General features: G+C 43.4%; 1 protein-coding gene across 2 annotated transcripts in view; it reads left to right on the top strand.

The window, feature by feature from the left end:
* Window positions 1–3,069: 3,069 nt before the first annotated feature.
* Window positions 3,070–24,747, top strand: part of NTF3 (neurotrophin 3) — a 60,413-nt gene continuing 38,735 nt past the window's right edge. The window contains exon 1 of one of the 2 annotated variants that reach the window (XM_034784849.1): window positions 3,070–3,522. Coding sequence is in view for 1 of the 2 variants with exons in the window: in XM_034784842.1 (XP_034640733.1) it covers window positions 4,952–4,969 (18 nt within the window). In the remaining variant the exon portion in view is untranslated. Of the gene's footprint in view, window positions 3,523–4,249; window positions 4,970–24,747 lie in introns of those variants that run through there. The other variant, XM_034784842.1, reaches the window with a different exon arrangement.

Genomic DNA, 24,747 nt, shown 5'->3' with positions numbered 1-24,747 from the left:
AAAACTTCAAATCTGGGCAATGTTCCTGCAAGCCCTCTGCCCAGGGAAGTCCTATTGAAATCAGTACGTTTTGCATGTGGCGGGCTTGTAGGATTGATATGTATGGCTAGGTCTAGCACACTTGCGAAGTTTCAATTTTTTTAAATTGTAGGGTCAAATCATGGGATCACTGATTTCACTGGGAGTAGAATTTGGCCCATAATAATTTAAAATTATATGTCTGTGCACATGCAGTAGTTGTAGTAGATCTTTCCGTTCTGAAATTCGATCTGCACTGTGCCTGCTGCCCCTTCCCCAGCAGATGGGATTTCACATGAAAGCTTTTGCAGAATTCAAAAACTGAAGCAAGTAGTCTGCCAGCAGAGTCAGTTAAGCAAAATGTGTAAATATGCAATTAAAATTACAGGACTGGATTGCACAAGCATTTACTACAGGATACGTCATTCTGGGAGTTGTCCCATTGACTTCAAATGATTGACTCCTTGTATTAAACATGTGGCATTGACTGTATTCGGGATCAAGATTCAGTCTACTCTAACATACATAATTTAATGCAAAAAAAAGTGAATGGATTATGAAAAATTCCATTGCCCAACTGCAGTTCCACTTTTACCCAACTTGTCTGCTGCTTGCAAAGACTATTTAAATGCCATAGTTTGGGGTGAAATTGTTTTACTTAGTATTCTTATTTTTTCTCCTCCCCTGCTTCTTCTCTCTCTCTTTCTCTCTCTCATTTTTTTAAGGATATTACAAACCCAACCACCACTTTAATTCAACATTAAAGCTGAACATGTAAACACACTGAAGTCAGGAAATGATAACACTTAGACTTCCCTGAATCTGGAGCAACATTAAATTTCTCACATTACACAAGTGCACTAATCATGTTGATGATTGTTAATGCCTTTAAAAACAACATGGATAGTTCAGGCAATGTAGCCAAATGAGCAAAGCTTTGGGAATCTAAGCTCTGGAATTGTCTGATTTTTTGTGTTTAGGTTTTTAAACTTAAAATTGCATTGAGGTAATGTTTTGCATTTCATTCTCTTTTAAGCTTTCCTGACACAAATACTGGGATCCCATTAGATTTTACAATCTAAGCAGGATTAGACCTGGTCAGCCATTGTACATGAAACCACGAAGGACCAACTACTTACTGGAGGAAGTGGTGTTAGTGTTTCAGTAAGCAGAACTGCCATAGGTAGCTTTTCAGTAGGGAGCATGAAGTCAGTGCTGATCGAGCCCCACAGCATGGTGGCTCAAAATCAAGCCATAGATATTTCAGCAAACTTCTCAGTTGGATTTCAATGAGGAATTCTGCATTAAAAACAATGCTAGGGGATATTGTGCTACTAGAAATAGTGTCTTTCAGGTAAAATGTATGTAATGTCTGACTCTGAATCTTCTAGACTATCTTGAGTAATTAAAAATGTACAAATTCCAATTTATGTAGGTACTTTTGCCTGTTTAAATTCTTCCTGCCATTTTAATTGGATAGTTTTCTTCCTTTTTTTCTATTGTAACATTACTGGAAGTCTACAGGTAGCATTATTGCAGATAATGCTAACCGGGAGGGGGGCGGTGCTGAAAATTCCCAGTGTAGACACACCCTATGTCTACATATTCAGCCCTGGTGTGAGTGGACACAAATCCAAACACATTAGTTAGCTTACATCCTAGCATTTCTTTTAAACAATCTAACCCGATTCCGCACCACCACCACTTTTCCTAGTTGTAAAAAAACATTCAGTCTCATTTTCACGCCACAGAAAAATCTTTACTGAACGTCTTTTTGTTTACTTCACAGAGTTTTCAAAGTGATGTTGATGTTTGAAAGAAAAAAATCTCCTGAACTTCAGTTTTTACTTAAACAAGTTGATGAGTAAAAGGAAAAAAATAAGTTAAGGCAATATGGAAAAATAGGGAGATACCATTTCTTTGTTTTCTCTTATTTACTTTGGAATCAAAACTACCTTTTAATAAAATGGATCATTAAACGTATTGTAACACATTTCCATTGCAGCTTGTTGTTTTTGTCAGTGTGTATCAATGCTACTATGGAAACACCACAAATTTGCTGAAATACATGTAGCATACATATGAACACAGATCTTTCCACACCTTTACATTTCTATTCAGTATTTCAACCACAAAGTGGCGCTATTGCAAAAGCTAACAGTTAGTGGGCAAACCCTAATTCCCTCCTTTTCTAATCACCCAAGATGTAGGTAAACCCAATGAAATATTGACTTTAGCTACCCTTTTATTTACTAAAGTGCATCTCGTATGTATATAAATGTCATAATAAATATACTGTTTTACTGTGTAATACCAAAATTAAATAGCTAGAGATATATGTTTAAAAATAGTTTCTGTATATGTGCGTGTAAATGTTTGAAGGCTCACCCAGGCCTAAAATGAACAGATCAATGCTTTAGTGATCAGCACAATTTAAAACCACAAAATAAATAGCATAATTACTTTCCATGGCATGTACATAGTAATATTTGTAAGTTTTCAAAGTAATCTCATTTATTTTTAAGGACTGAACTGAGTATCAATTTCATAAAGTATTACCATGTCAGTACTTCTGACATGATGGTTACTTTTAAAACAAATCAATCATTTTCATATGTAAACATTCTACTCTGACTCTATTAGCAATAGTTTTACATAATATTGAAAGTTGTAGAAGAGCCACTGGTAGTTCTAAGGATTATGATGAAAGTGTAGAATAAATAAAGATAAACACGTGTAAAAGTGGATAGAAAAATCAGGAGTAGTTTTGAACCATTTAAGAGGAAGTTTGGGAAACTGAAAGTAATGAACATATCTTCGCTTCCTCTAGCTGTGAAAATAAATACCCCGTCTACAATGCTTTTTACAGAGCACACATATTTGGCAAGATTAAGGTGTCACATCTCAAATTACAAGGCGTGTTGCTGGCATGCAGACACAAGTACAGAGCAAAACCCCTCAAATTGTGCACAATGCATGGTTCTGGTTGGTTTACCTCCCATCAGAGGTAGCCAGCCCCTCTATGCAGAAATCATTTACTTGTAGCCTACTTGTTTCCCTTCTTTTTGCTGGACTGGCTGCAATAGCGAAGTTCCCGGCTCTGGGCTGTCTTCAAAAACTTAACCCTTTGACTGCTGCTGCTGGAGCATAATACTGGCCTGCCACAGGAAAGATTTCTATTGCTGGCTCTTCAGGAGATTAAAAAGGCACCCAGGTCTGACTGCACTGTGTGTATGAGGGGGAAGAGAATTTACATCTGACTCCACTTTTTGTTACAAAGGCTCTAAAAAAAAAAGTCTTGATGGAAGTTCTGCAGACAGGCAAAGTGTGAAGAAGAAAACGCGTTAGAGTTGCTCAGCCTTTAAGCTACGTGTGGATTGTGAGAGCAGCAAATTTTAGAAGAATATTCTTAGGAGGCATCGGTGGAAGATTGCACTTTTTCCTTCTGAGCCTGGGCATTCAGATGTGACAATCAGCTCAGGCAGTGATGATGATATAAGACAGGTACACTGTGTATAGTACAGAGGTCCCCAATGGTGTTATTTTACCGATGATGATAGTAATATATATTTTTTAAAAAAAACTGTCAATTTACAGCTGAAAATAGATCCCTAAAACGTGACAAACCTCCAGCTAGATTTAAAGGTTCAAAGGGGGGTAGAAAGATGCTCTGAGGGCATGAAGGGTGAAATGACACTATACAAAACAAGAAGGAAACTAGTTTGATTGAATAAGGAAATAATATAAACCACATTATCTCATAGAACTGAGATTCTTGAAGGAAATGTCTTCCCCAGAAGAGTGTGCGCGCCATACAAACGGTTCTGTGTGCCCCCTTGATTTGGGTTATGACTTGCTCAAATTATACTTGAATCAAAAGAAAAGAAAGATGACATAAGCATTTAAATTTAGAGAGGGAGACTATTAGAGGCACGCAGCTAAAATTATCAACGATCGCTGTGAGCGATCACTCTAAATAAAAAAGTTTGGAAACCAGTCACTGCTGACGGCTGATGAACTTTCCATGTTTTTGGCACCCCCCGCCCCGTCCTTTTCTTAATGGACTAATCTACAAATCAAAACGTGAGGAATATCTGGCCACGAATCCACCCCTGGGTTCTCTTCTTACAAACGAATATTGCTTCCAAATTGGGGGGGGGGGGGGCACTTGGCTGACAAAAATGCTAACCGACCAACCAACCCAGCAGGTTTAAAATTTGGAGTTAAATAAAAAAAAAAGGGGGGGGGAGAGGCTTATTAGAATGTACTTCCTTCTGCTTTTCTTTTTCACCTGTTTTATGTGCCCTTTAATGACTTCTGAACGTGGGTAAGAATAGCAACACATGTAAACAGTTTGACCAGGGTGTGTGCGGGCTGGAGAGAGGGTGGACCATTACAGTGCTAATGCATAGACATTTGGGCTATAAAATACTTCTCTTCTGAGAATCGTATTTAGACAGAGATGTTTATGATTTAACAAAGGAATTCTGTAAAGCGTTCCCTGGTGCTGACACTGTTCTTAATAGGAGGAGATCCTGTTAGGAGGGGGATAACATGATCAACAAGTCTTTTAAATTGTGCTTCTTTAAAACGCACACGGGGGAACTACCTTTATGGGGGCTTGTTCGTTTGCAAATTAAAAAAGGGGCTTCATTCGCTGACTTTCCCAACCAGGCAGCGTTATGGGAAAGGGTAGGTAGGGAAGGCAGCGTGTGGCAATAAAGGGGTTAATCCGCAGAGCACAGAGCCATCTGGCTGAGCTGGTTTGTTATAATCGAGCAGATTATGTTCACGGGACTCAGAGTTTAAGGCTCCTCTCCCATAGAGCAACTCTGCACAGCCCAGGCAAACCAACTTTGGGACTTTGAATGAACATATTTACATCAACCTCTCTCTTCATGTCGACTTTTCTGGAAACATTCACACGGATGCCATGGTTACTCCTACCACGGTAAGGGAAAGATGACATTTTCTAATAGGGTCGTGAAGGGAGGGGGGGTCTTTAAAATCTAGAGGGGAGTCTTGTTGAAAGATCTGTCCCAACCTCTAGAGCCTGTTTCAGTGCGTTCACCCCCCCAGACCTTTCTTTAGTCTGGAGACTCCTCTCTCGCTGCTCTCCACAGCCTGGCAGTTCAGGTCCGCGGCAGGGAAGCAGCCGGGGTGGGGGGAACTATGAGGTGCTAAAGGAATCCGATTTAAGAGGCAAAAGCAAAGAAGACTCGTGGCTTTATTTTAAGAGAAACCAGCACCTTCAGATATAACAAAAGGATTGCAAAGCCTGAGCGGGGAATGCAAGAAATCAGCTTCAGCACACTTGCCCCGAGGGAAAGGTAGAACCCATGACAAGCAAAGTCAGAATTCCCAGTTTCTAGACCTCGCCTCTCTCAGGTAACTAACTTCGTTGGTGCTTTTTCTTGTGCCAGACACAGAGCGCCTATGCATGACCTTTAAAACTACCCCCACATTCCCTTCAAACCCAACCACTAAATTCTCTGGAAGGGACTGGAGATCAAAGGATTATCTGCACATCTGTGTCTAGGTGAACTGATACATTCACTTGCAAGGCAGGAAACGTATTCCGACGCTGTACGATTTCCAGTTTTTGGAAAGTGCCTTCTAGGAATGTAGCAGGCAGCCACACACGCACAGAGAGGGAAATAAAAGCGGCTTCTCGACCAAGCAGCTGAATCGAAGCTTAAAAAGTCAGTTTCGGGCGGGGGTTGGGTGTTTTTTGTTTTTTGTTGTTGTTTTTTTGGGGGGGGGGGGGAAGACACCCAACTGCTCTTAGCCAAGGGATAGTAGTAGTGGTGGTGGTGTAGCCTTGAATGGCTCAGATAGTTCTCCAATCAGTTCTTAATCCTTCATTAAAACAAACATTTCCCTTCTCTCTTGCTCTAGAAATATGCTGTATCTAGAGAGAGGAACAGTTGGGGTTGAATTAGGCTACTACGAGGGCATTGTCTGATTCCCATATTGCAAACCAGTGATGTAGAGACGAGAACCGTCTCAATAGACAGGGATGTGCGAGATCTGCTCCGCTCTGTTCCCTATAAGCTCTCAGAGAAAGTCCCCTTTGCTGCTAGGCTCGCGTGAAGCGTGCAAATAGCGTGCGAAGTTCGCCCTAACGCTGTGCCTACCGACAAGTGCCCTGACAAAAGACAGCCCTCCCAGGCTCAGCCATACCTGCTCTGTGTATAAGAAAGTGAAGGGTGACAGACTGCAACTCCTGCCAAAGGTGTCAGCAACAGCCGACGTAAAACAACCCCAGTCCCCACGCTTATGGCACAATGGACAAAAGCAGCCGAGAGGCAAGCGAGTGAGGAGTGATTCCAGCTGCTTGTAGTACGAAGGCTGGTCTCGGATACACACGTGTCAGTATCAGGAGCGCTGCGTGTGCGAGAGAAATTGGCGAGGGGGGAAGATAGGTATAAATGTGGGAAAGAGTGTGTAGGGAAGTGGGGCTGGGGAAGGGGTGCGTGGCATGGTAGGCTGCTACGGTTGAGGTTAGGGATGTAGGGTTTTTTTTGCTGGGGGGATTAAGTGGAGTGTGTGCAAAGGGGAAAGACCAGGGGTGTGGGGGTGAAAGGATTATGACAGAGGAGAGGGAAGGCTGTGTGTTTGGTGCACATGACAGGTGAGGGGTGCAAGGGGGAACGTAGCTGGGTGGGTGGGAAATCACGGGTGTGCTTGGGAGACCATAAGGGAAAGTAAACACGTGGGGGGGGGGGGGGAAGAGAAAGGGTGTGGACTGGGGACAGGGGTGGGGGGGGGGGGGGGTGGGGTTGGGGGGGGGGGGATGTATGAGTGGAGGGGGAAGGGCACAAGGCTGTTTGTTTGGGGAGGACAGGCAGCCAAGGAATGCCTGTGTGGGGTCTAAAATGAGGCCTGTAGGATTCTGTCGAGGAGGAGGTGAGGGGGAGGAGTCTGGGTATGGAAGGTAGGGGCCCTGTGGAAGCAGAGAGCACCTCAGGGAGTGGGGGGCTGGAGAGGAAAGGGTATGCAGGGCAAGGATGGTGGGTGAGTGTGGGGGAAGATCAAGGGAACTGCAAAGGTGTATGGGGAAGGAAGAGACCAGAGTATGCAGGGCAGGTGGCCAGGGGTCATGGGTGAGGGAGGTCAGGAGGCTGGTGGAGCCAGGAGAAGTTATAGTGTGTGGTTGTGAGGCAGGTTGGAGTAAAAGGTCGGAGTGGGGATTGGAAGGGGGGTGAGCTAATGGCAATGGGGGGGGTGAAGTGTGAAGGGAGGGTAAAGAAAGATGTGGTGGGGTTTGAGGCATGTGGATGTAGGTGGGAGGATGGGGAGATGTAAAGGGGGTGTAGATGGGGGAATGCATGGGGTTCATGTGAAGGGCAGGTGAGGGGCACAAACACAAGGCATAGTTTTAGAGGAGAGATGGGATATGGAAGTGAGAAACATTGTAGGAGAAGGGCGAGCAAAGTGCAGGGGTATATAAAATCATGGGCATGTAAGGAGTGAGGTAATAGGTGTGAGGTGCATAAGGGGCTTGGGCAGAAGTGGGAAAAGATGCATATTTGTGGGGAGGTAGGAAGCATTTGTGGAGGAGGGGAGTGTGGTATGGAGGAATGTAAGGCACATGAGGGCAAGGTGTGACGAAAGGGATGGCTATAGAGTTGTATGTGTTGGGGGAGGTCAGTGTGAAGTCAGGGCTGGGTAAGGGGAGTGTGATTGTCTGAAGGGGGATTGAGGCATAAGGTGTGGGTGTGATGGGAGAATGGTGGGGCCAGGTAAAGGGATGTGAGGGAAAGGGAATTAGCAGAGAAAGGGCCTCTAATTATTTATTGGCACTATGGAGGTGGGGGCTATAAGGTGTGGGGAGCAGAGGGAGTGGGAGGGCTGGCTATGTGGAGGGGTAGTTAAGGGTATAAATCTGAGGGGAGTCAGGAGCGGGAGTAGAGCATGTGGTATTATGGGAAGGCAAGGGGTGTTGGTAGGGGCATAGGTTACATGCAGGGGAAGAGGAAAGGGGATGTTGGAAATAGTTAACGAGTGAGTGATGAGAAGGCCAGTGTATTTGTGTGAGGGGTTCAGGAATAGGGTGGTCTCTTTGGGAAGTATGGAGGGATGGTGACAGGTTATGGCATGAGTGGGGAGGGACATTTATGGATGTTTATGAGTGTAGGAAAGGGCTATTCAAGGAAGGATAAGAAAGTTGTGGTGGGGAGGGAAGAGGGTCAGGATGTGTGAGGGTGCATGGATAGTGTAGGGGTGCGTGGGAGTAGGCACGCAGGGAGATGGAGTAGGGGTGGATGGAGTGTGTGTGGTGAGGAATAGGAATGAGTGTGGGGGCGGGGAGTCTGGGGTAAATGCAGGGCAGTATGGATGTAGGGGTAGAGAATGTTGTGTAAGGGTGTGGGAGGTTACATATGCATGCGTGGCACTGTGAGTAGTTTTTGAGTGTGTCTGGTGTAGGGGAGAGGGTATGGGAAGGGTAGATGAATTCTTGTTGCAGGTGGACCCAGATGACGTGTTGGGGGGGATTGGTAGATGTGGCTACTGTTTGTGGATTGGGTTGGGGATGTGTGGGTACATGGGGATTGCGTAGGAGGTGGTGTTTAGATTATCGTCAGAGAGCTTTAGAGAGAAGTGTGTACTGGGGCAGGGAGATGGTAGTAAGTTTGGGGACATGCAGGAGTAGATGAGCTGTGTAAGAGCCTGTGGTTATTGAGGGGCTTGTGTCTGGGCAAACGTTATAAAGGGGTGTGTGTGTGTGTGTGTGTGTGTGAGCAATGCTGTTTGTATATGTATTGGGGAGGCTATTGGGAGAGATGTGTGTGATGGGGTTGCAACAGATCTGAATGTGGGGTCTGGTTGTTTTGGCATAAGGGGTGTGAGGAGCAGTATAGGTGTTTGTACGGGGTTAGATGATGTGTTTTTGTGGAGGGAGTAGGGAGAGATGGCTAAATTGAATATGAGTGTGATAGGCTGTATGTAGGGCAGAGAAATGTTGGGGACAGAGAGGTGAATTGCAAAGGTGAAGAGCACCATCTCAGTGTACCTGAAAGAAGAGCATCTGGCTGAAGTTGAAGACTGAGGCAATGCTGAAGGCAAGAGGGAAACACTGAGGAAGTCTTTTTCTCCATAACAATCTTATCCATTTGAGGCATGTGTTCTCAGATTGTTAAAATTGATCTGCAGCCTCGGGGTCCTCTTGGGCAGCATTTTTCACTGTGGTTATCTGAGTATCCAAGCATAGCACAGTGCCTATTTCCATCTGCAGCATTCCATCTGTCAGAAGATGGAGTCTGGTATGATCAGGCAAAGATGTGGCTACTGTGATCAGCTCAAACATAACACCACAGCTTGACTATTGCAATTCTGTGGGCCATGACTTCAGCTAGCACTGAAGCCAATGTAGTTTTGCTGACTTACACCAGCTGAGAATCTGGCCCACTATAACCAGGAATCCCAAGTCCCGCAAAAGCCCTAGCAACTTCAGGGCTCAGCAAACCCACTTGGTCAGCAACAAAGCATGCCAGGAAAACATCATCCTAATTCAATACTGTCTGCACTGATTCTCCATTGAACGCGGAGTCCAACTCAGGATCCTTTTCCTAATTTTTCAAATCCATGCGTGAAACTGGTTCTAGCTACCCAATAGACCATTTCCCTCTGTGTGTGATCACAAACTCCCATGATCATTACATCCCACTGGAACAATGAAGCACTTGACCAACAGAGGGAGACTCATGACCACAGGAGACAGACACTTCATAGGAACTGTGCCAAGACTATGGAACTCATTGCCAGATGAAATAAGAATGACTACAAGTGTGCTGAGCCCACAACTTAGTCCAAAAAATCCCACAATTATACCTTACTTATACCAAAGCTCCTGCTCTATATTCCATAATAATTTAAAAAACAAACAGCAGCAAACAAATCCGTAAGCCTGCCAGAAGAGAAGGGAAACACATTGGTTCCAGGGGTGCAATTGGTGCTGTAGTTTCAGGGGCATACAGGAAGGTGTGGGAGTTTAGGGGCGAGAGTATGGGGATACGTATTAACTTTGGCAAACTGCATACACAATCCTGACAACAAAGCTATTGAAATCTATATTTGCAAAGGGTGGAGTATATTATTTTCTGTGGGGACGTCTGTGTCCATGATGAGTAGGGGTTATGTTTCCCTTTCTGTTAAGGTTAGAGGAGAGGTAAGAGTAGTAATAGTTTGTGGCAGTAGGTGTGTGTGGATAACAAGGACTGTGGTGTATAGGAGGTGTTTTTGTGTGGGTGGTGTCTAGCCACCTATGGATAGTGCAGGATGTGGAATTAGGTGGGGGGAAGGGAGGGGAGGGGAGGGGAAGTGTGTGAAGAGTGGATGGTAGGATGTATATATGGAGTAGCTGGGGTGTTGAGAATTAATTGTGTGTTGGAAGGAAAGTATAAAGCTAGATTGAGAGAGAGAGATAGACACAGCCTTGTGTATACTGCCTCTAGTATGGTGCTGTACTTCCCAATGAGAAGCCCCAGGAAAGATTATGCCTGGGGAGAGATTATAAAAGCGGCACCATCCATTCAAATACTACAGCCTACTTCCACTGATGCAGCTAGCCTGCTATGTGGACCACTGCAGTAGGGGGTGGTGCCAGGGTTCTGCCTCCTCCCTATCCCTTTGTGTTCTTCTGGGGAACATGATGCCCCAAGGGGAATTGTCCTTGTACTCTTTTCCCCCTCCACACTCACTTTCCCAAGCACACTCACCTGTGTTTCCCAATCTGCTCTATAGTGAGGGATTGGGAGTTTTGTGTAGGGTGGAGGTGTGTATAAATGGTAGGGGGTTGTATATAGTAAGGTGATGTCATCTGGAGCGCAAATACAATCAATCAGTTCCATCTCAGGGTTATGGAAAGAGATGGCAGTTCATCTCATGTGTTTCCAGAACAAGGCAATCTTCAAAGCACAGTAAACAGTTTCTGTGCATCAGCTAAGTGCTTTGGTCTAACCATCACCTTAAGCAAGACAGCAATAAATGTCCCAGCCATCAGCTGGTCATTCACACCCTTTGAACAATAAGTTCCTCTACTATGGGTTTGTCCAGACTACAGATTTTGCACTTGTTACTCATGTTAGCAGAGTTAATAAATTTGGACAATCCACAAATATTTGTTCCGAGGCAGAGCCTTAGGGTAAACCACACATGTTTGTGGACTGTCTAGATTAGCATTTCCAAAGCTGGTAGTTAACTCAAATTAATTGGCAATCAGTTAATCAAGTTAGAACAGAAGCAAAAAGCTAGCATAGACATACCCTGAAGGGCTTGTCTATGCTTGAAAGTAAATTTGGATTAACGGAGGGTGTGCATTTAAACAAGAGCTATTCTGCAATAACTCCATGTATAGACAAACCCTAAGATAGTGACCATCACTCATGAGGTGAATGACCAAATTCACAAGACTAGCAGTTCCTTTGATCTGTTGAGAGGCAGGATTTGGAATGCATGAGGATTCAGCTCCAAACCAAGATCAGATTTTATCCTTCTGCTTTTGCAGCTATGATATATGGGCCTCATAACAATGGCTCATAAATCTATTGGCTACATTAAATCAATGTTTCCAAAGTACTATCCTCAGGATAAATTTTCAGGACCACCAGGCACTGAAGTCTTTGATAACATTGGCATCAAAGCTGCAGTAACAAAGGTAAAAATGAGACCTAGAAGCCATGCCATCAACTGGCCTGATTAAAATAAATAATAAAATGATACTTTATAGCCAGCTGAGCTAAGAAAGATGCATCTAAAGGAGAAGGGCAGAAGAAATGCTTCAGACACATTTTGGAAGAATCTAAATGCATGCAGGGTTGTTTTGTTTCATCCTGTGAAATACGCTGCATACAATAGAGCTAAATGGAGGATATTGGAGCACCAAGATGCAGGCAGCAATGCCCAGTGACACCTTTGAAACAACAGAAACCTCACCCTACGTGGTGGCACTGAACCTGCCAGGAGTACGGTTGTGAAGGGGTAGATGTGTGCTTATGTAGAGAAGTACATATGATCTCATGGTGTATGCAAGACATCTATACGTTTGTGCCGGGTATATTTGTTAGGAGCTTGTACATGTGATTATAGAAGAGACCTATTAAGTTTATCTGCTGGATCTCCTGTCGACAATGTAGCATTGTATTCTCATGCACTCTCGTACAGTCACGTTTTAAATGACTGTTTTCGTAGCCTCCATTTGGAGTCAATTCCACAACTTAAATCTCAAGGTATGGAATTTCCTGATTCAGCTTACATTTGTTTGTTCTCCTAGTTAAACCTTCCTTAACCCTAAACACCTCCTCCCCCTCATTGGTGTTTACAATTTTCAAATACTTGTGCCTAGTTATCTCCCTTAGCTGTCCACACTTAGTCATTGTTTGGCTACAATATAGAGTACATATTTAATTTTTCCTTATAAAACATTCCTTCCAATTTTTAATCATTCTTGTTACTCTTCTATGAAGTCCCTCCAATTTATCCCCGTCTTTCTGGCACTGAGGTGGCCAAAAATGAAGGCAGTATTCCAGTTGTGCCAGAGATGGTGGACTTCTTTCAACTCTTTGTTCCATGACATGTTGCTTCTGCATGTCACTGTTAATCACATTTGATTTTTTGAATACTCCCATATCACACTGGAAATTCATATCTAATTTATTGTCCCACGTCATGCCTAGGTCTCTTTCAGCATTACTGCTTTCCAGCTTTCTCCCTCACATTTAATCTTTGTGCTTCATATTAATTTTCCCCAGATGTATTAGCTTTGATATTTCCACTCTGAATCTTTTACTTTCTGCCCATTTTTCTAACCTTTCTAGGTCCCATTGTATTATTTCCCTGTCTCTCATGGCGTTTGCAACACATCTCAGTTTAGTATGGTCTATACATTGAACTACATGCTGTTTATTCCACTTCTTCCAGATCATTTAAAAATACTGTTCAACAACAGGTCTAACCCTGATCCATGCGGTACCCCACCAGACACCTCCCCTACTTTGATAATCACTGTTTATCATTGCTCTTGGTTTACTACCCTTCATCCAGTTTTCAATCTGGGTATTTTTTGGAGAATAGATAGGAGGCATGTGTCTGAACAGAAAGTGTCTGGGGCAGGTGCCTGTGTGTGACTGGGAAAATATTGTACTTTATTACTTTCACCTCCTCTTCTCTGGGCTTCCTGGCACCCTCTTTGCCTCTCTAGTTCACATGAGCACTGCCACTAAAAATGTCTTCATTTGTTGCTCTGACCAAATCATTGTTCCGCTTTGAATTTCTGCACTGAATCAAGATCAAGCTTCTTATTACTTTCAAAGCTCTGAATAACTCTGCCAATCATGCAAGCCTCATCTTGCTATTTGTCAGCTTCTCTCGTAAATATTCCTGTGCTTTTTCCATGCTGTCACCTATGCATCACATTTCCCTTCCTGAGCACGTTCGAGAAACCACTACACTATGAATTCAAGTCTCTCCTGAACCCCCACGGCTGCTGTGACACTTATGGGGAAACTAGCTAACTTATTCCGACAACTATAAGGAGTAATTGGGAGTAAATTTATATATTCTACTTCAAAAGGGAAAATACCCTGTGTAAACTTAACAGTCTATTATAAAGATGCTGGCAAGCAACACTTCAACCACTCTACTAGAGCTTAGATAAGAGAACAACCATAACCTTGGTGATCACTCTACTTAGAGGACTATCTGAAAGAATAGGAATGAAGGATACTCCTGGAAATTAATAATTTTCATCTTTAAGCTCCAGAAGACTGAAATGGAATAATATTGTACAAAAATTATTAATGAATTACAAGAACTAGGTCACTCAAAAAAGCTACTTGTTATTCAGGATTTTCTTTTGATTAATTGTATTTATTGGTCAATACTTAAAGTTCTCCCATAGGTATAGGTAAGAAAACTCATTTTCAAGGAATTAAGAGCAAAACATTTCATTTGATGAACATATAAAAAGTAAAACTTCTTAACGTAGCTAGATATGTGAGGGCTTCAGAGTACCTAGGATTTATAATGTCTAGAGAGATCCTCCAGTGACTTCATCATAAACTTATATAAAATAAAAAGCAGCATTATATAAAAGCTCTTTGGCACCAATCTGAGAATGCTACAGAAGAAGTCATCTACCAAATTTGGGAACCTGGTGTTCTTAGGCTCCAACAAATATGGGATGGGATTTTCAAAAGCACTCGGCATTGGCCTAACTGCTCCCACTGAAGACAGTGGAAGTTTTACTTTGTCATCAGTGGGAGCAGTTAGGCTAATGCTGACTGCTTTTGAAAATTCTACCCACATTGTCAGTATATCTGTTATATTCCCTCAAATGAATAATTATAATATTTTATAAATCCATTTATAAAAAGTAGAGTTCCTGTTTTTCTTCAGTCATGCCTGGTGGGTGTCTTTAGCTCCCAAACATATCCCAGCATTCTTTGTCATCTGCAGCAGCATTTCAAAGAAGTCCGGCCTTTGCCTGATCAAAGGACTTCGAGCCATTGTGGTGGTCAGAGGAAGGAGTGTGGAGGAAGTGGAAAGGTGATGTGATGTGGTATGTGTGTATTGTGCATTTGGGAAATGTGTTCTGTCTGCCTCTGATAATGCAGGGTCAAGTAGGGTTGCCAGGTGTCTGGTTTTTGACCTGAAAGTCTGATCTAAAGGGGACCTATACTGTGTCTGGTTAGATGTACTGACCAGACACCAAAAGTTCAGTTACTGGGGGGGAAGGGAGAAGCAGGTGCCAGGTAACCAATCCATGCCAGCCTCTGCTCAGCTGGGGCCACCTCCTACCTGCATCTCGTGAGCAGGCAGGCTTTGCAGCTCCTGTCCCAGCCCCAGAGCACAGGATCCCGGGGGGAGGGGAGTAGTGGAGAGGATCGAGTGACAAGGAAGGGGAAATTGGACATCTATCAATCCACTGAAACTATTCCACAGACTCTCTTATCCACTTAACTATCTTAGGGTTATATATGACTACCTATCACTGTGGTGCATTAGTACCTTCCTTGTAAAAATCAGTAACAATAGCAAAGTCCTCAGTAGACTTCATGGAGACTCCGCACATCTCTCATTTGGGGGCAAAAAACCCCTCTGCTTGGGTAGGGTTTTGGGGACTGATTGTTTAGATATTAATTTACTCTTTTTAAGGGGCTGGGAGGACGGTAGAGGGTTCTGGGGTAGAAAGGGGTGTCAGTATTAGGAGTATCACCCTTATAGCAGAGAGGTCTTTTTCAAGAGGAAGGCTTTGCTGTGTCTCCTAAAGATGATCAAGACTCTGGATTTGCTCAATGTTGTCTTGGAATGTGTTCCATAGTCAGATCTAGTAGATCTTGCCAAGGGTATGGCTACACCACAGTGGCCCAACTACAGTGCTGCAGTTGTGCCACTGTAGTGCAGACACTACCCACATCACTGAAAGGGGTTTTTCGATCAGTGTAATTCATCTACTTCCCTGGTAGCAAGGTCGACAGAAGAACTTTTCTATTTGACCTGGCTGTGTCTACATCAAGGGTTAGGCTGACTTAACTATGTTGTATAGGGCATGATTTCCCTCCACTTCACACCACCCAGTCCTGAGCAATATAGCTAGATCAATCTAATTTTTAGATATAGACCAGGCCCAAGAATAGACTAGACAAGGTCAGACTGTGCTTTCAAGGCACTCCTTTGAGTAGAAGGCTGTGTGAAATTGCATGGCTTCACGAGGACAGGGCCGGCTCCAGGCACCAGCTTACCAAGCAGGTGCTTGGGGCGGCCACTTCAAAGAGAGGCGGCACGTCCAGCTGTTTGGCAGCAATTCGGTGGACGGTCCCTCACTCCTGCTTGGAGCGAAGGACCTTCCACCGAATTGCCGCCGCAGATCCCGATCGCGGTTTTTTTGTTTGTTTGGCTGCTTGGGGCAGCCAAAACCCTGGAGCCAGCCCTGCACGAGGAGCTCAGGGAGGCAGTATCCCTCACTGCCATCCACTGCATTTACAAGCAGAGCATAGGTTGCACTTCATTTAGGATACAACAGCCTTCTCCCCTCCTTTCCCTATTAAGGCAGGAGGTCCCTATGCTCCTCAAAGTGGAGGGTCTGAAACTGTACTTGGTCCTTGAGCAGGATGTGTAAGGGGAAGGGAAAGTTCTTTGTATCCTCTCTCCGCCCCATGTGAGGGCCATTCATAGCTTAAATCATTCAAATATTTGTACAAGCCAGCTGTATAGATTTAGTTATTTTATTCTCTATTTATCTATTGCTCTTTGCATTCTGTCCAGATTTGCTACTCCTTTTTGGTAATGCAGGCAGGCTTCTAGAATTGAAAGCAGCATTTCAGGAGTGAACGCACCAAAGCTGAAAAGGCAAGGATTCCCCTTCCCAGCCTTCTATCTCCCTCCCCACTGTCCCCAGCCCCCTATATTTTTTTCATCATCTGAATATACAGCTGCCAAAAATTTAGCCAATAACTAACTTCACTGGGTTTGATTCTGATCTCACTTAAACTGGTGTAACCCTGCTGACTACAATGGAGTTACTCCTCAGTCATACCACAGTGAGATCAGAATCACGCCCTGTGCCTTTAAAGCACACACTAACACAAGTCATGCAACTAGATTAGTACATTTCATACATACATTTAACTCTGAATTCATAAATGTGTATCCAAATCTGAAATTGCCAAATTTCAACTGAAAATTCTGCTAAAACCTATGTACAATTATATGCCACCAAATCATACTGCACATTCCTATCTAATTTACTCTGACCACGGTGTTTTTATTTATTTTATTTATTCATTCATTCATTTACTGCTTTTGAAAGTGTGTCCATCTGTGTGACGGACTGTTACTTTCATCCACTGGGTCACCATCTGGATTTTCTTTGGTAAATCCTAGAATATAAAACCAGCCATTTTACCTCCCGAATTAAGACCAATAACTATGGATACTATCACATTTCATTTTAGTCTTCCTCAGGAATGAGTCTGGCAAAAAGTCCCTCCAAAGCTCAAAGCCTTTTCAAAAATAAATTCCTTAGATATTGTAATATGTCTTTACAGAATTTCCTTGTATTCTAACCCTTTAATGTAGAAATGCTGTGCTAAGGGTGGAATTGTCAAATGTGTTCTGCATTGTCTTACCACTGACTTCAGTGGGAGCAGAGTTAACATTTCCATTGATTTCAAGTGGAGCAGAGGTATGTTAATGCTGAGTGCTTTTGAAAAAAAAATCCACTCTAAATATTCAATTGCACTGCAGGCTTTGAAAATTATATATTGCATAGTAACTTTCTTGGGTTACATAGGGAAAGTAAACAAATCATTCAGACCTTATTGTTTCCATTACAAGAAGCTTGCTTTCTTTGGTGCTTTCTTTGGTACTTTCTATACTACATTTATGACTGTGTGAGGGATCCCAGTTACAAAACAGTAACTGTGTCCCAGCTTTTTTTTATTATTAATAATAATATAAGAACAAGGGGCCACCAAATGAAATTAATGGGCAGCAGGTTTAAAACAAATAAAAGGAAGTTCTTCTCCACACAGCGCACAGTCAACCTGTGGAACTCCTTGCCTGAGGAGGTTGTGAAGGCTAGGACCATAACAGGGTTTAAAAGAGAACCTCCATGAATTTATCTAGTTAAGTCCATTAATGGCTATTAGCATGGGTGGGTAAGGAATGGTGTCCCTAGCCTCTGTTTGTCAAAGGGTGGAGATGGATGGCAGGAGAGAGATCTCTTGATCATTCACTGTTATGTTCACTCCCTCTGGGGCACCTGGCACTGGCCACTGTCAGTAGACAGGATACTGGGCTGGATGGACCTTTGGTCTGACCCAGTATGGCCATTCTTATGTTCTTCTTATTAAAGTGTGACCGTAACTGCTCCTTGATGCCAGCTGGCAAAGGACACACTGAAAACACTGTTGTCAGAATATCTAGCCAAACAGTTCCTTGGAATGTGTATTAAAACCTGGCAACACTCTTGTCATGAATATCATTGTGTGGTATATGTATAGGTTGTGTATAAAGAGTTATTTGTGTGTACTGGAAATATGTTCTTAAAATAGGTTTTGGAGGCGGTGGATACACAAGTCTACCCAAGCCAGACAATGTTGTTTAGCCTGTGTCTCCAATGCAAATTGAGCAAGGTGAGACCAAAGACAATGAAAGAACATTTACATCTAAGGTAAACAAAGTGATTAAGCCAATTAAAAAACAAACAGACCAAAGGATGAGAGAGACAGCATGGTGTCTACACCCCAGCAGAGAAGAGGAACTTTGTCTGGGTTTACTTTGCAAAGAATAAATTTCAAAGGTTTATTGGACAATAAGAAGAAGGAGGAGAGAACCCCTTAGTTATCCATCATTACGGAACATAAGGAACAGTACCCTCTGGTTGTTTTTTAATAGGATAAATCTCCTGCCCATGTTTCCAACTTTATTTAATTCATTTATACCAAATGTGTTCCTACTTTATTATTGTCATCTATAATACAGTGGCTACCACCTGAATGCCCCCACATGGTCAAAGGTCACTCTGTGGCACCCTGCATCTGTTTCGCCCTCTTCACTGGTACCAGAGATCCATCTCACTCTCCCCTTGTATCAGAGACCAATCCAAGTGCCTGTATTCTCCAGTGTATGTGACATGGCAGGGCTTCTCTCCCATTTAACAAGCACTCAGAGCCATGCTCAATCTCCTTTAAATAGAGTTATTTGTCCAAACATAAGCATATATCAGACAAAAACAGTTCCTCTGCTCATCCTTAGTCCTAGGGTTTCACAGCCTCCCCTCCACGGGGTCTCTGGTAATCCTGCTTCTTGTAGTTTCCCAGTTCCAGTAAGCTCCCTTCTTGCAGCCAGTTTTCCTTCAGCCAGCATTGCTCTCAGCTAGTTCTGTTCCCTTTCTGGAACACAGGCCCTAGGGCTACCTCTCGCTTGTTCCAGGGAACCATCACCAGAGTTACTCAACTCCTCTGTGGTTCCCATCCCCAAGCACAGCCTGCCCCAATTATTCCTTCTCTACCTGCCTTCTGACAGGTCTTTATAGCCGCAGGGCTAACCCTGCCCTCTTTCATTGGCTCAATTGGGCCCATCTGCTCTGACACAGGGGAGCTGGGTCTGACCTACTCACGGGGACAAGCTACCCTGTGACACCATCCAACAACTGGGAGGAAGAAAAGATTCTTAAGCAAGCACCTTCTGGGATTGGGATGAAGGAGAGCATGCCATGCCTCAATCTCTTGCCCCCCTGAAATACTTAACTATTAATTAACATGGAATTTCCTAAAAGTGAAAAAGCACATTTTAAAAGTTAGATTACAACCCTCATCCTACACACAAAACAAAACAGCTGTCAGAAGTACACTCCTGGAGCAAGTCATCCTTTTTTTTTTTAAATATAGGACATCAGTATTCTTCAATAGCATTCAGCCATGTAGGGCAAATAGAATTTTAAAGCTCACACCTGCAGCTGGTGCCTGATCTCAGAAGCAGGAACATTACCTACCATGCAGCTAGAATGGGAACATATGAATCTAGTACACCTCTACCCCGATATAACGCTGTCCTCAGGAGCCAAAAAATCTTACCGCATTATAGGTGAAACCACATTATATTGAACTTGCTTTGATCCGCCTGAGTGCGCAGCTCCTCTCCCCCTCCCCCCCACCCCGGAGCACTGCTTTACTGTGTTATATCCAAATTTGTGTTATATCGGGTCGCATTATATCGGGGTAGAAGTATACCATTTGTGAACTGAATTAAACGTACAGTTTACTTTCTTTTCCACATTATTAATGAAGTTTTAAACATCACTAATCCCTCCAGCATTCCCTTCTAGAGAAGTCCATCCACACCGTAAAGTTGTTCAGTTTAGTTCCCTCAGAATAACAAATTCACAGTTAAGATTGTGACAGATTTCTTTCAAGTCCTATTTTGACATCTTCCCCCCTCCCCACCAACCCATACACACAGGCCTGGTCTAGATGGGAAAGGGTTTGTATTTTTTTTTTTCTTTTAGTATAACCTAATGTCTGAATTTAAATCAATGTAGTTATACCAGTCTAATCCCCGTGCAGACACTCTTATTCTGGTATAAGAGAGCCTTTTTCAGTTTCTTATGCCAGTGGCATGGGGAGTGGTATAAGCTATACTGAAAAAAGTTATTCTTATCAGAATAAGGTGGGGGTGAGGAATATACTGGTAAAATTATAGTGGTATTATTGATAAAACTTTCCAGTGTAAACAAAGCCACAAATTTTCTGGAAAAAGCTCCTTTCCACATACAATTTCTTTTGTGTGGTCCATGTTCATGGAGAAGTTTTTATTGTATTTATTTGTTTAGAGCAGTTGGAGGTCGATCAGACGGAAGTGGTGGTGATGGTTGGGGTTTGGGGGAGTTGAGAAATTCTGGAAAAGTGGTGGTCTTTCACTCTTCAAAATTCTTGCAACATCTATTTGCCCAATTATAGTTAAAAGAATGACTCTGGGTTGGTTTGTCTTTAATATTTCTGTTACGCACATGTGATTGATTTGCTCTCCAGTTTCCATTTCTCGCTATGTGCTACAGTTTCTGGTATAGAATGAGACACTTCACTATGGCATAGACCACGAATGTAAAAGCTGCAGACCCGGGATCAAACAACAGTTTTCATTTAACACCTGTGCAACCCCCTAGAACTCAACAGGGCATCCCTCTGGGTCTTGCCACTGGAAAAGGGGGATCCATATGTGCTAAAATGGCTGACTTTCTTGTTGCTGTAGCTGGGAAAACACCAATCCCTAAGTGGTTCTGAATCTACTAGCGGGAGGTGGGATCATGTGTTCCTACCTTCCCTCTCCTTGTGGTAGCACAATAACTCCCCTCCTGGCTGACAGAAGAGGGATTGAGTCAGGGTCTTTCAGACCTAGAAGTATGAGCTTCTACAGCTTTAGTTAAAGAGCCAAGGCTCTGTAAGTGGGGCTGTAACAACTCATAAGGTCTGTGGAGCAGCAGAAAGCGACAACCTGTCGTACACCAGTGGGTTACATGGATGACACTAGCCTTCCAGAGGAGCAAGGGGCAAGAAATGTGTGCCCTTTACTGCAGTCAGAAAGATAGCGGCTTTGAGATTCCTATCCCCTCAGCGATGAGGAAGGGAGGGTAGACTAGCTTGACCCACTGTCAGGAGGTGGAAGAAAGGAGATGGGGGTGGGGGGGGGAAGAACTGAAAATATCTGTCACATGAACAAAGGAAGTAGAATATATTGCAAATGGAGTGTAGCTTTGTGGGCAGGTCAAGGCATCAAAAAAGAGGTAGCACTAGCTGGAAGGGTAGGTGTGTATCAGATGCCTAAAGGCCATGTTGTATGACTTTGTCTACCTAACAGGGAAGATTGAAGTGTCATAAAAAATAGGTGAGGGTCTCCAACTTACAGGTGAAAAGGTGGATGGTGATACTTGGCAGCGTTAGGATTGATGATACGTGAAAGAAACTCTGGGGTCTGTCTATTGACTTTAACAGGAGCTAGATTAGACCCTTGTTTTGTTTCTGTGCTTTTAAAATTACAAACTGTTAACTTTATTTTAAGGGGCCGTATATTTTCAGTCTGAACTCTCACTTCAAGTTTTCAAGAGGTTTTTTTTTTTGGTCTGGAAATTTATCTCTGCTCTTTGTTTATGGTCCATCAGCCAATTTTGTATGCATATGATAATGTTCATGTCCAAACCAATTTGAATTCCTTTTTCAAGGAAGATTTCATGAGACACTATGCCAAATACTTTGCTAAAATACAGAAAGTTTATATTTAATATACTCCCTTTGTGCTTTAATGTATAATTCTGTCCCAAGAAAACCCAATCTGGTTTATCTAGAATGGCTTCTTCTTTTTCTATATGCTTTTGTTCAGACTTCTGTTACCTTTTAGGTATTTACAGATTATCTTCCCCCTTTATTTATTTTATTTATTTATTCATTCATTCAGTTAATATACTAAGGATTGAACTAGCTGGATGAAATCCTGACTCAGTTCAAGTCCATGGCAAAAATCCCATTGATATCAATGGGGCCAAGATTTCACTCCTTCTGTGGAGATTCCCAATGTTGTACTATTTTCCTTTTTCTGAAGATCTGTACCTCATGTGTATTTGTTTTCCAATTCTCTGATACCTCCACAGTATTCAGAGACTTTTCAGATGTCATGGCAACACCACTGATGTTGCACCAGAGTAATTTTGAAAAGATAACTTATCTTTTAGATAGATTTAACAAGAAGGTCCAGTCTGACATGGCAGAATATCTATTTCCTCATTAGAGCTGAACAACTACGGCATACAGTTTTCCACCAAAATTGTTTTGGTTGTAATACATGCCCCTTTGTGGCTCCTTTCTATGAATTTTCTTGAAAGCATATCTACTGGCATGCCTTGCAGCCTAGTTAATTTAAAAGGAATATTGGAGTAGATGCACTGAAAACTAACTTTGAATTTGTAAAAGTGAGTATTTTCAATGGAACCCTATTTTTTTTTTTTTTTTTAATGTTACACTTCATCAAATCAGGGGACTGGCCACGTGCGATATGTCTATGTGCTCAATTTAAAATCAACCAATACAGCTTGAACTTTGAAAACCAAGCAGTAATAATGAAGTGTCCAGGAACGAGCTCCACCCCAAAGTTTTATTTGAAGAGGTTTCTTGGCTTAAGCCTGAAGAGAGCCATGTAGGACACATACCCTGTGGGTTCAGGAGTGTCTTTACTTGCCTAAGCCATGCCTTGCCATTTACACTGCTCTTTTTACCCCTGTGAGGTGGTCATTCCGTATACGTGCTCTACACGGGACCATAAGGAGTGTGCCGTGTAGATGTGCCCTTAGAATAACAAATACATTTGAGAAAAATCACAATCTGCTCATGGACAATTCACAAAGACTGAAATTCAGCCATGTGCAGAGGATCAGCATTCGGCCTAGATAACATTTATGTCCACCTTAATCTCTGTTATTTTGACTGCTTAAATAGTGCTGAGGCCTTTTGCTGGCCCTCTGCACAGGGGTCACTTTAACCTAGAAGGAACAAAGAAATGAAACTCATTTATTACCAGGACTGGCACCAGCCCACCAAGCATGTGCTTGGGGCGGTGCCTGAAGGGTGGCAGCGCGGCGGGGTGCTCCGTCCTGAGAGTGGGGCCACGACTGGGCTCGCCGCCCTCCCCCCAGCTCTCCAGCCGGTCGGGGAGAGCGGCCCTGGCCAGGCTCGCCGCCCTCCCCACAGCGCTCCGGCCAGTCGGGGAGAGCAGGGCCCCGGCTGGGCACGCCAGCCAGTCGGGGAGAGCGGAGAGCCTCGGCGGCCTCCCCCCAGTGCTCTGGCCGCCGGGGAGAGCGGAGAGCCCCGGCTGGGCTCTCCGCCCTGCTCCCGGCACTCTGGCCGCCGGGGAGAGCAGAGAGCCCCAGCCGGGCTCTCCGCCCTCCTCCCGGTGCTCTGGCCGCCGGGGGCTCTCTGCCCTCCCCCCGGCGCTCTGGCCGCCGGGGAGAGCGGAGAGCTCTGGCCGCCGGGGAGAGCGGAGAGCCCTGCCGCATTGGGGTGGGGTGTGTGTGGCTTTTCTGCTTAGGGCGGCAAAAAAGCCAGAGCCGACCCTGTTTATTACATTCCTTTTAATGAGTTATTTGCTCAGTTCTCTTCATCAGAATGTACTGTGATGTCCCTGATGCCATTAGATCAGTGCTGTGCATAACACCAGCACCATCAAAATTGTGCAAACACCCATGAAAAGTGGCTTGTTTTCCATGGTCTTTGATGTAGGTGGTCTACCAAAGGGAGAGAGGAGCCTAATCAGTGGGAAACAGGAAATCCTCAAACAAATTTGGAGTTGCCTGCTGAGTTAGGAGTGTTGACAGACACAGATCCCTCTGTCGGGGTCTAAAAACAAGACTGAATCCAAACCTCTTCAAATTTCAGCAGGGGGTGGGGAGGCTCAAGAGGCCAATTCTAACCCAAACCTTTTGGTTCTGGCTCAAGTACAAAAGTGCTTCTCATAAGAGATATCAACCCAGGATGGTGGAACTCTTGCAGAAAGGTTGCAGCACTGTCAAATCTGAATTTAATCTAAATTTAATCCATGTCCAAACACTGCCTCCATAGCTAAGAAGTACACAAAGCATTTATGGGCACTGTTGAAGTTTAGCAGGCTGTCTTCCCTCTCAACAAGCTGTGCTGTCAGTGGAGTACATGCAAAGTACATTCAGTAGTACCCACATTTTTTTTCTGAACTGTTTGAGCTAAGTGCTCGTATTTTTCTCTTCTATGTATCATTTGAGTCTGTTAACTGTCTAAGTAGTTGTATAGCACTGTAGCCATGAAGATGTTCGTGGTTTTGTGTTTCTATCCTGCATATCATCTCCATTCGTGTACAATTAATTCAGGCATTTTTAGGAATATTATCAGATATTACAAGCTGCTCTTCTTACGGTGGTGAAGATATTTCATTTGCCTTTAAATTATTCTGTCCCTATCGGCAATGGGCTTAGTTTCAGTTGTTTTCATAGGCTTGGCTCATAAATATTGGATGCTTGCCTAGCTGGGAAATTGCATTTCCATTTCCAACACCTGCTATGTGCTAGACTTTTATGAGAGGATAAATAGTTCTCTGTAATGATGAAATGCTTTAGCCTTAAAGTTGCTACCTGAGACATAATTGTTACTGTTTAATATTTGGTATATGCTCATGCAAATTTTGCCCTTCCTTCTAGGCTATTTTTATTTG

The sequence above is a fragment of the Trachemys scripta genome, chromosome 1 (assembly GCF_013100865.1).
Source record: "Trachemys scripta elegans isolate TJP31775 chromosome 1, CAS_Tse_1.0, whole genome shotgun sequence".
Lineage (NCBI taxonomy): Eukaryota > Metazoa > Chordata > Testudines > Emydidae > Trachemys > Trachemys scripta.
The sequence above is the reverse complement of the archived record's forward strand: the minus strand, read 5'-3'. Positions and strand labels throughout refer to the sequence as shown.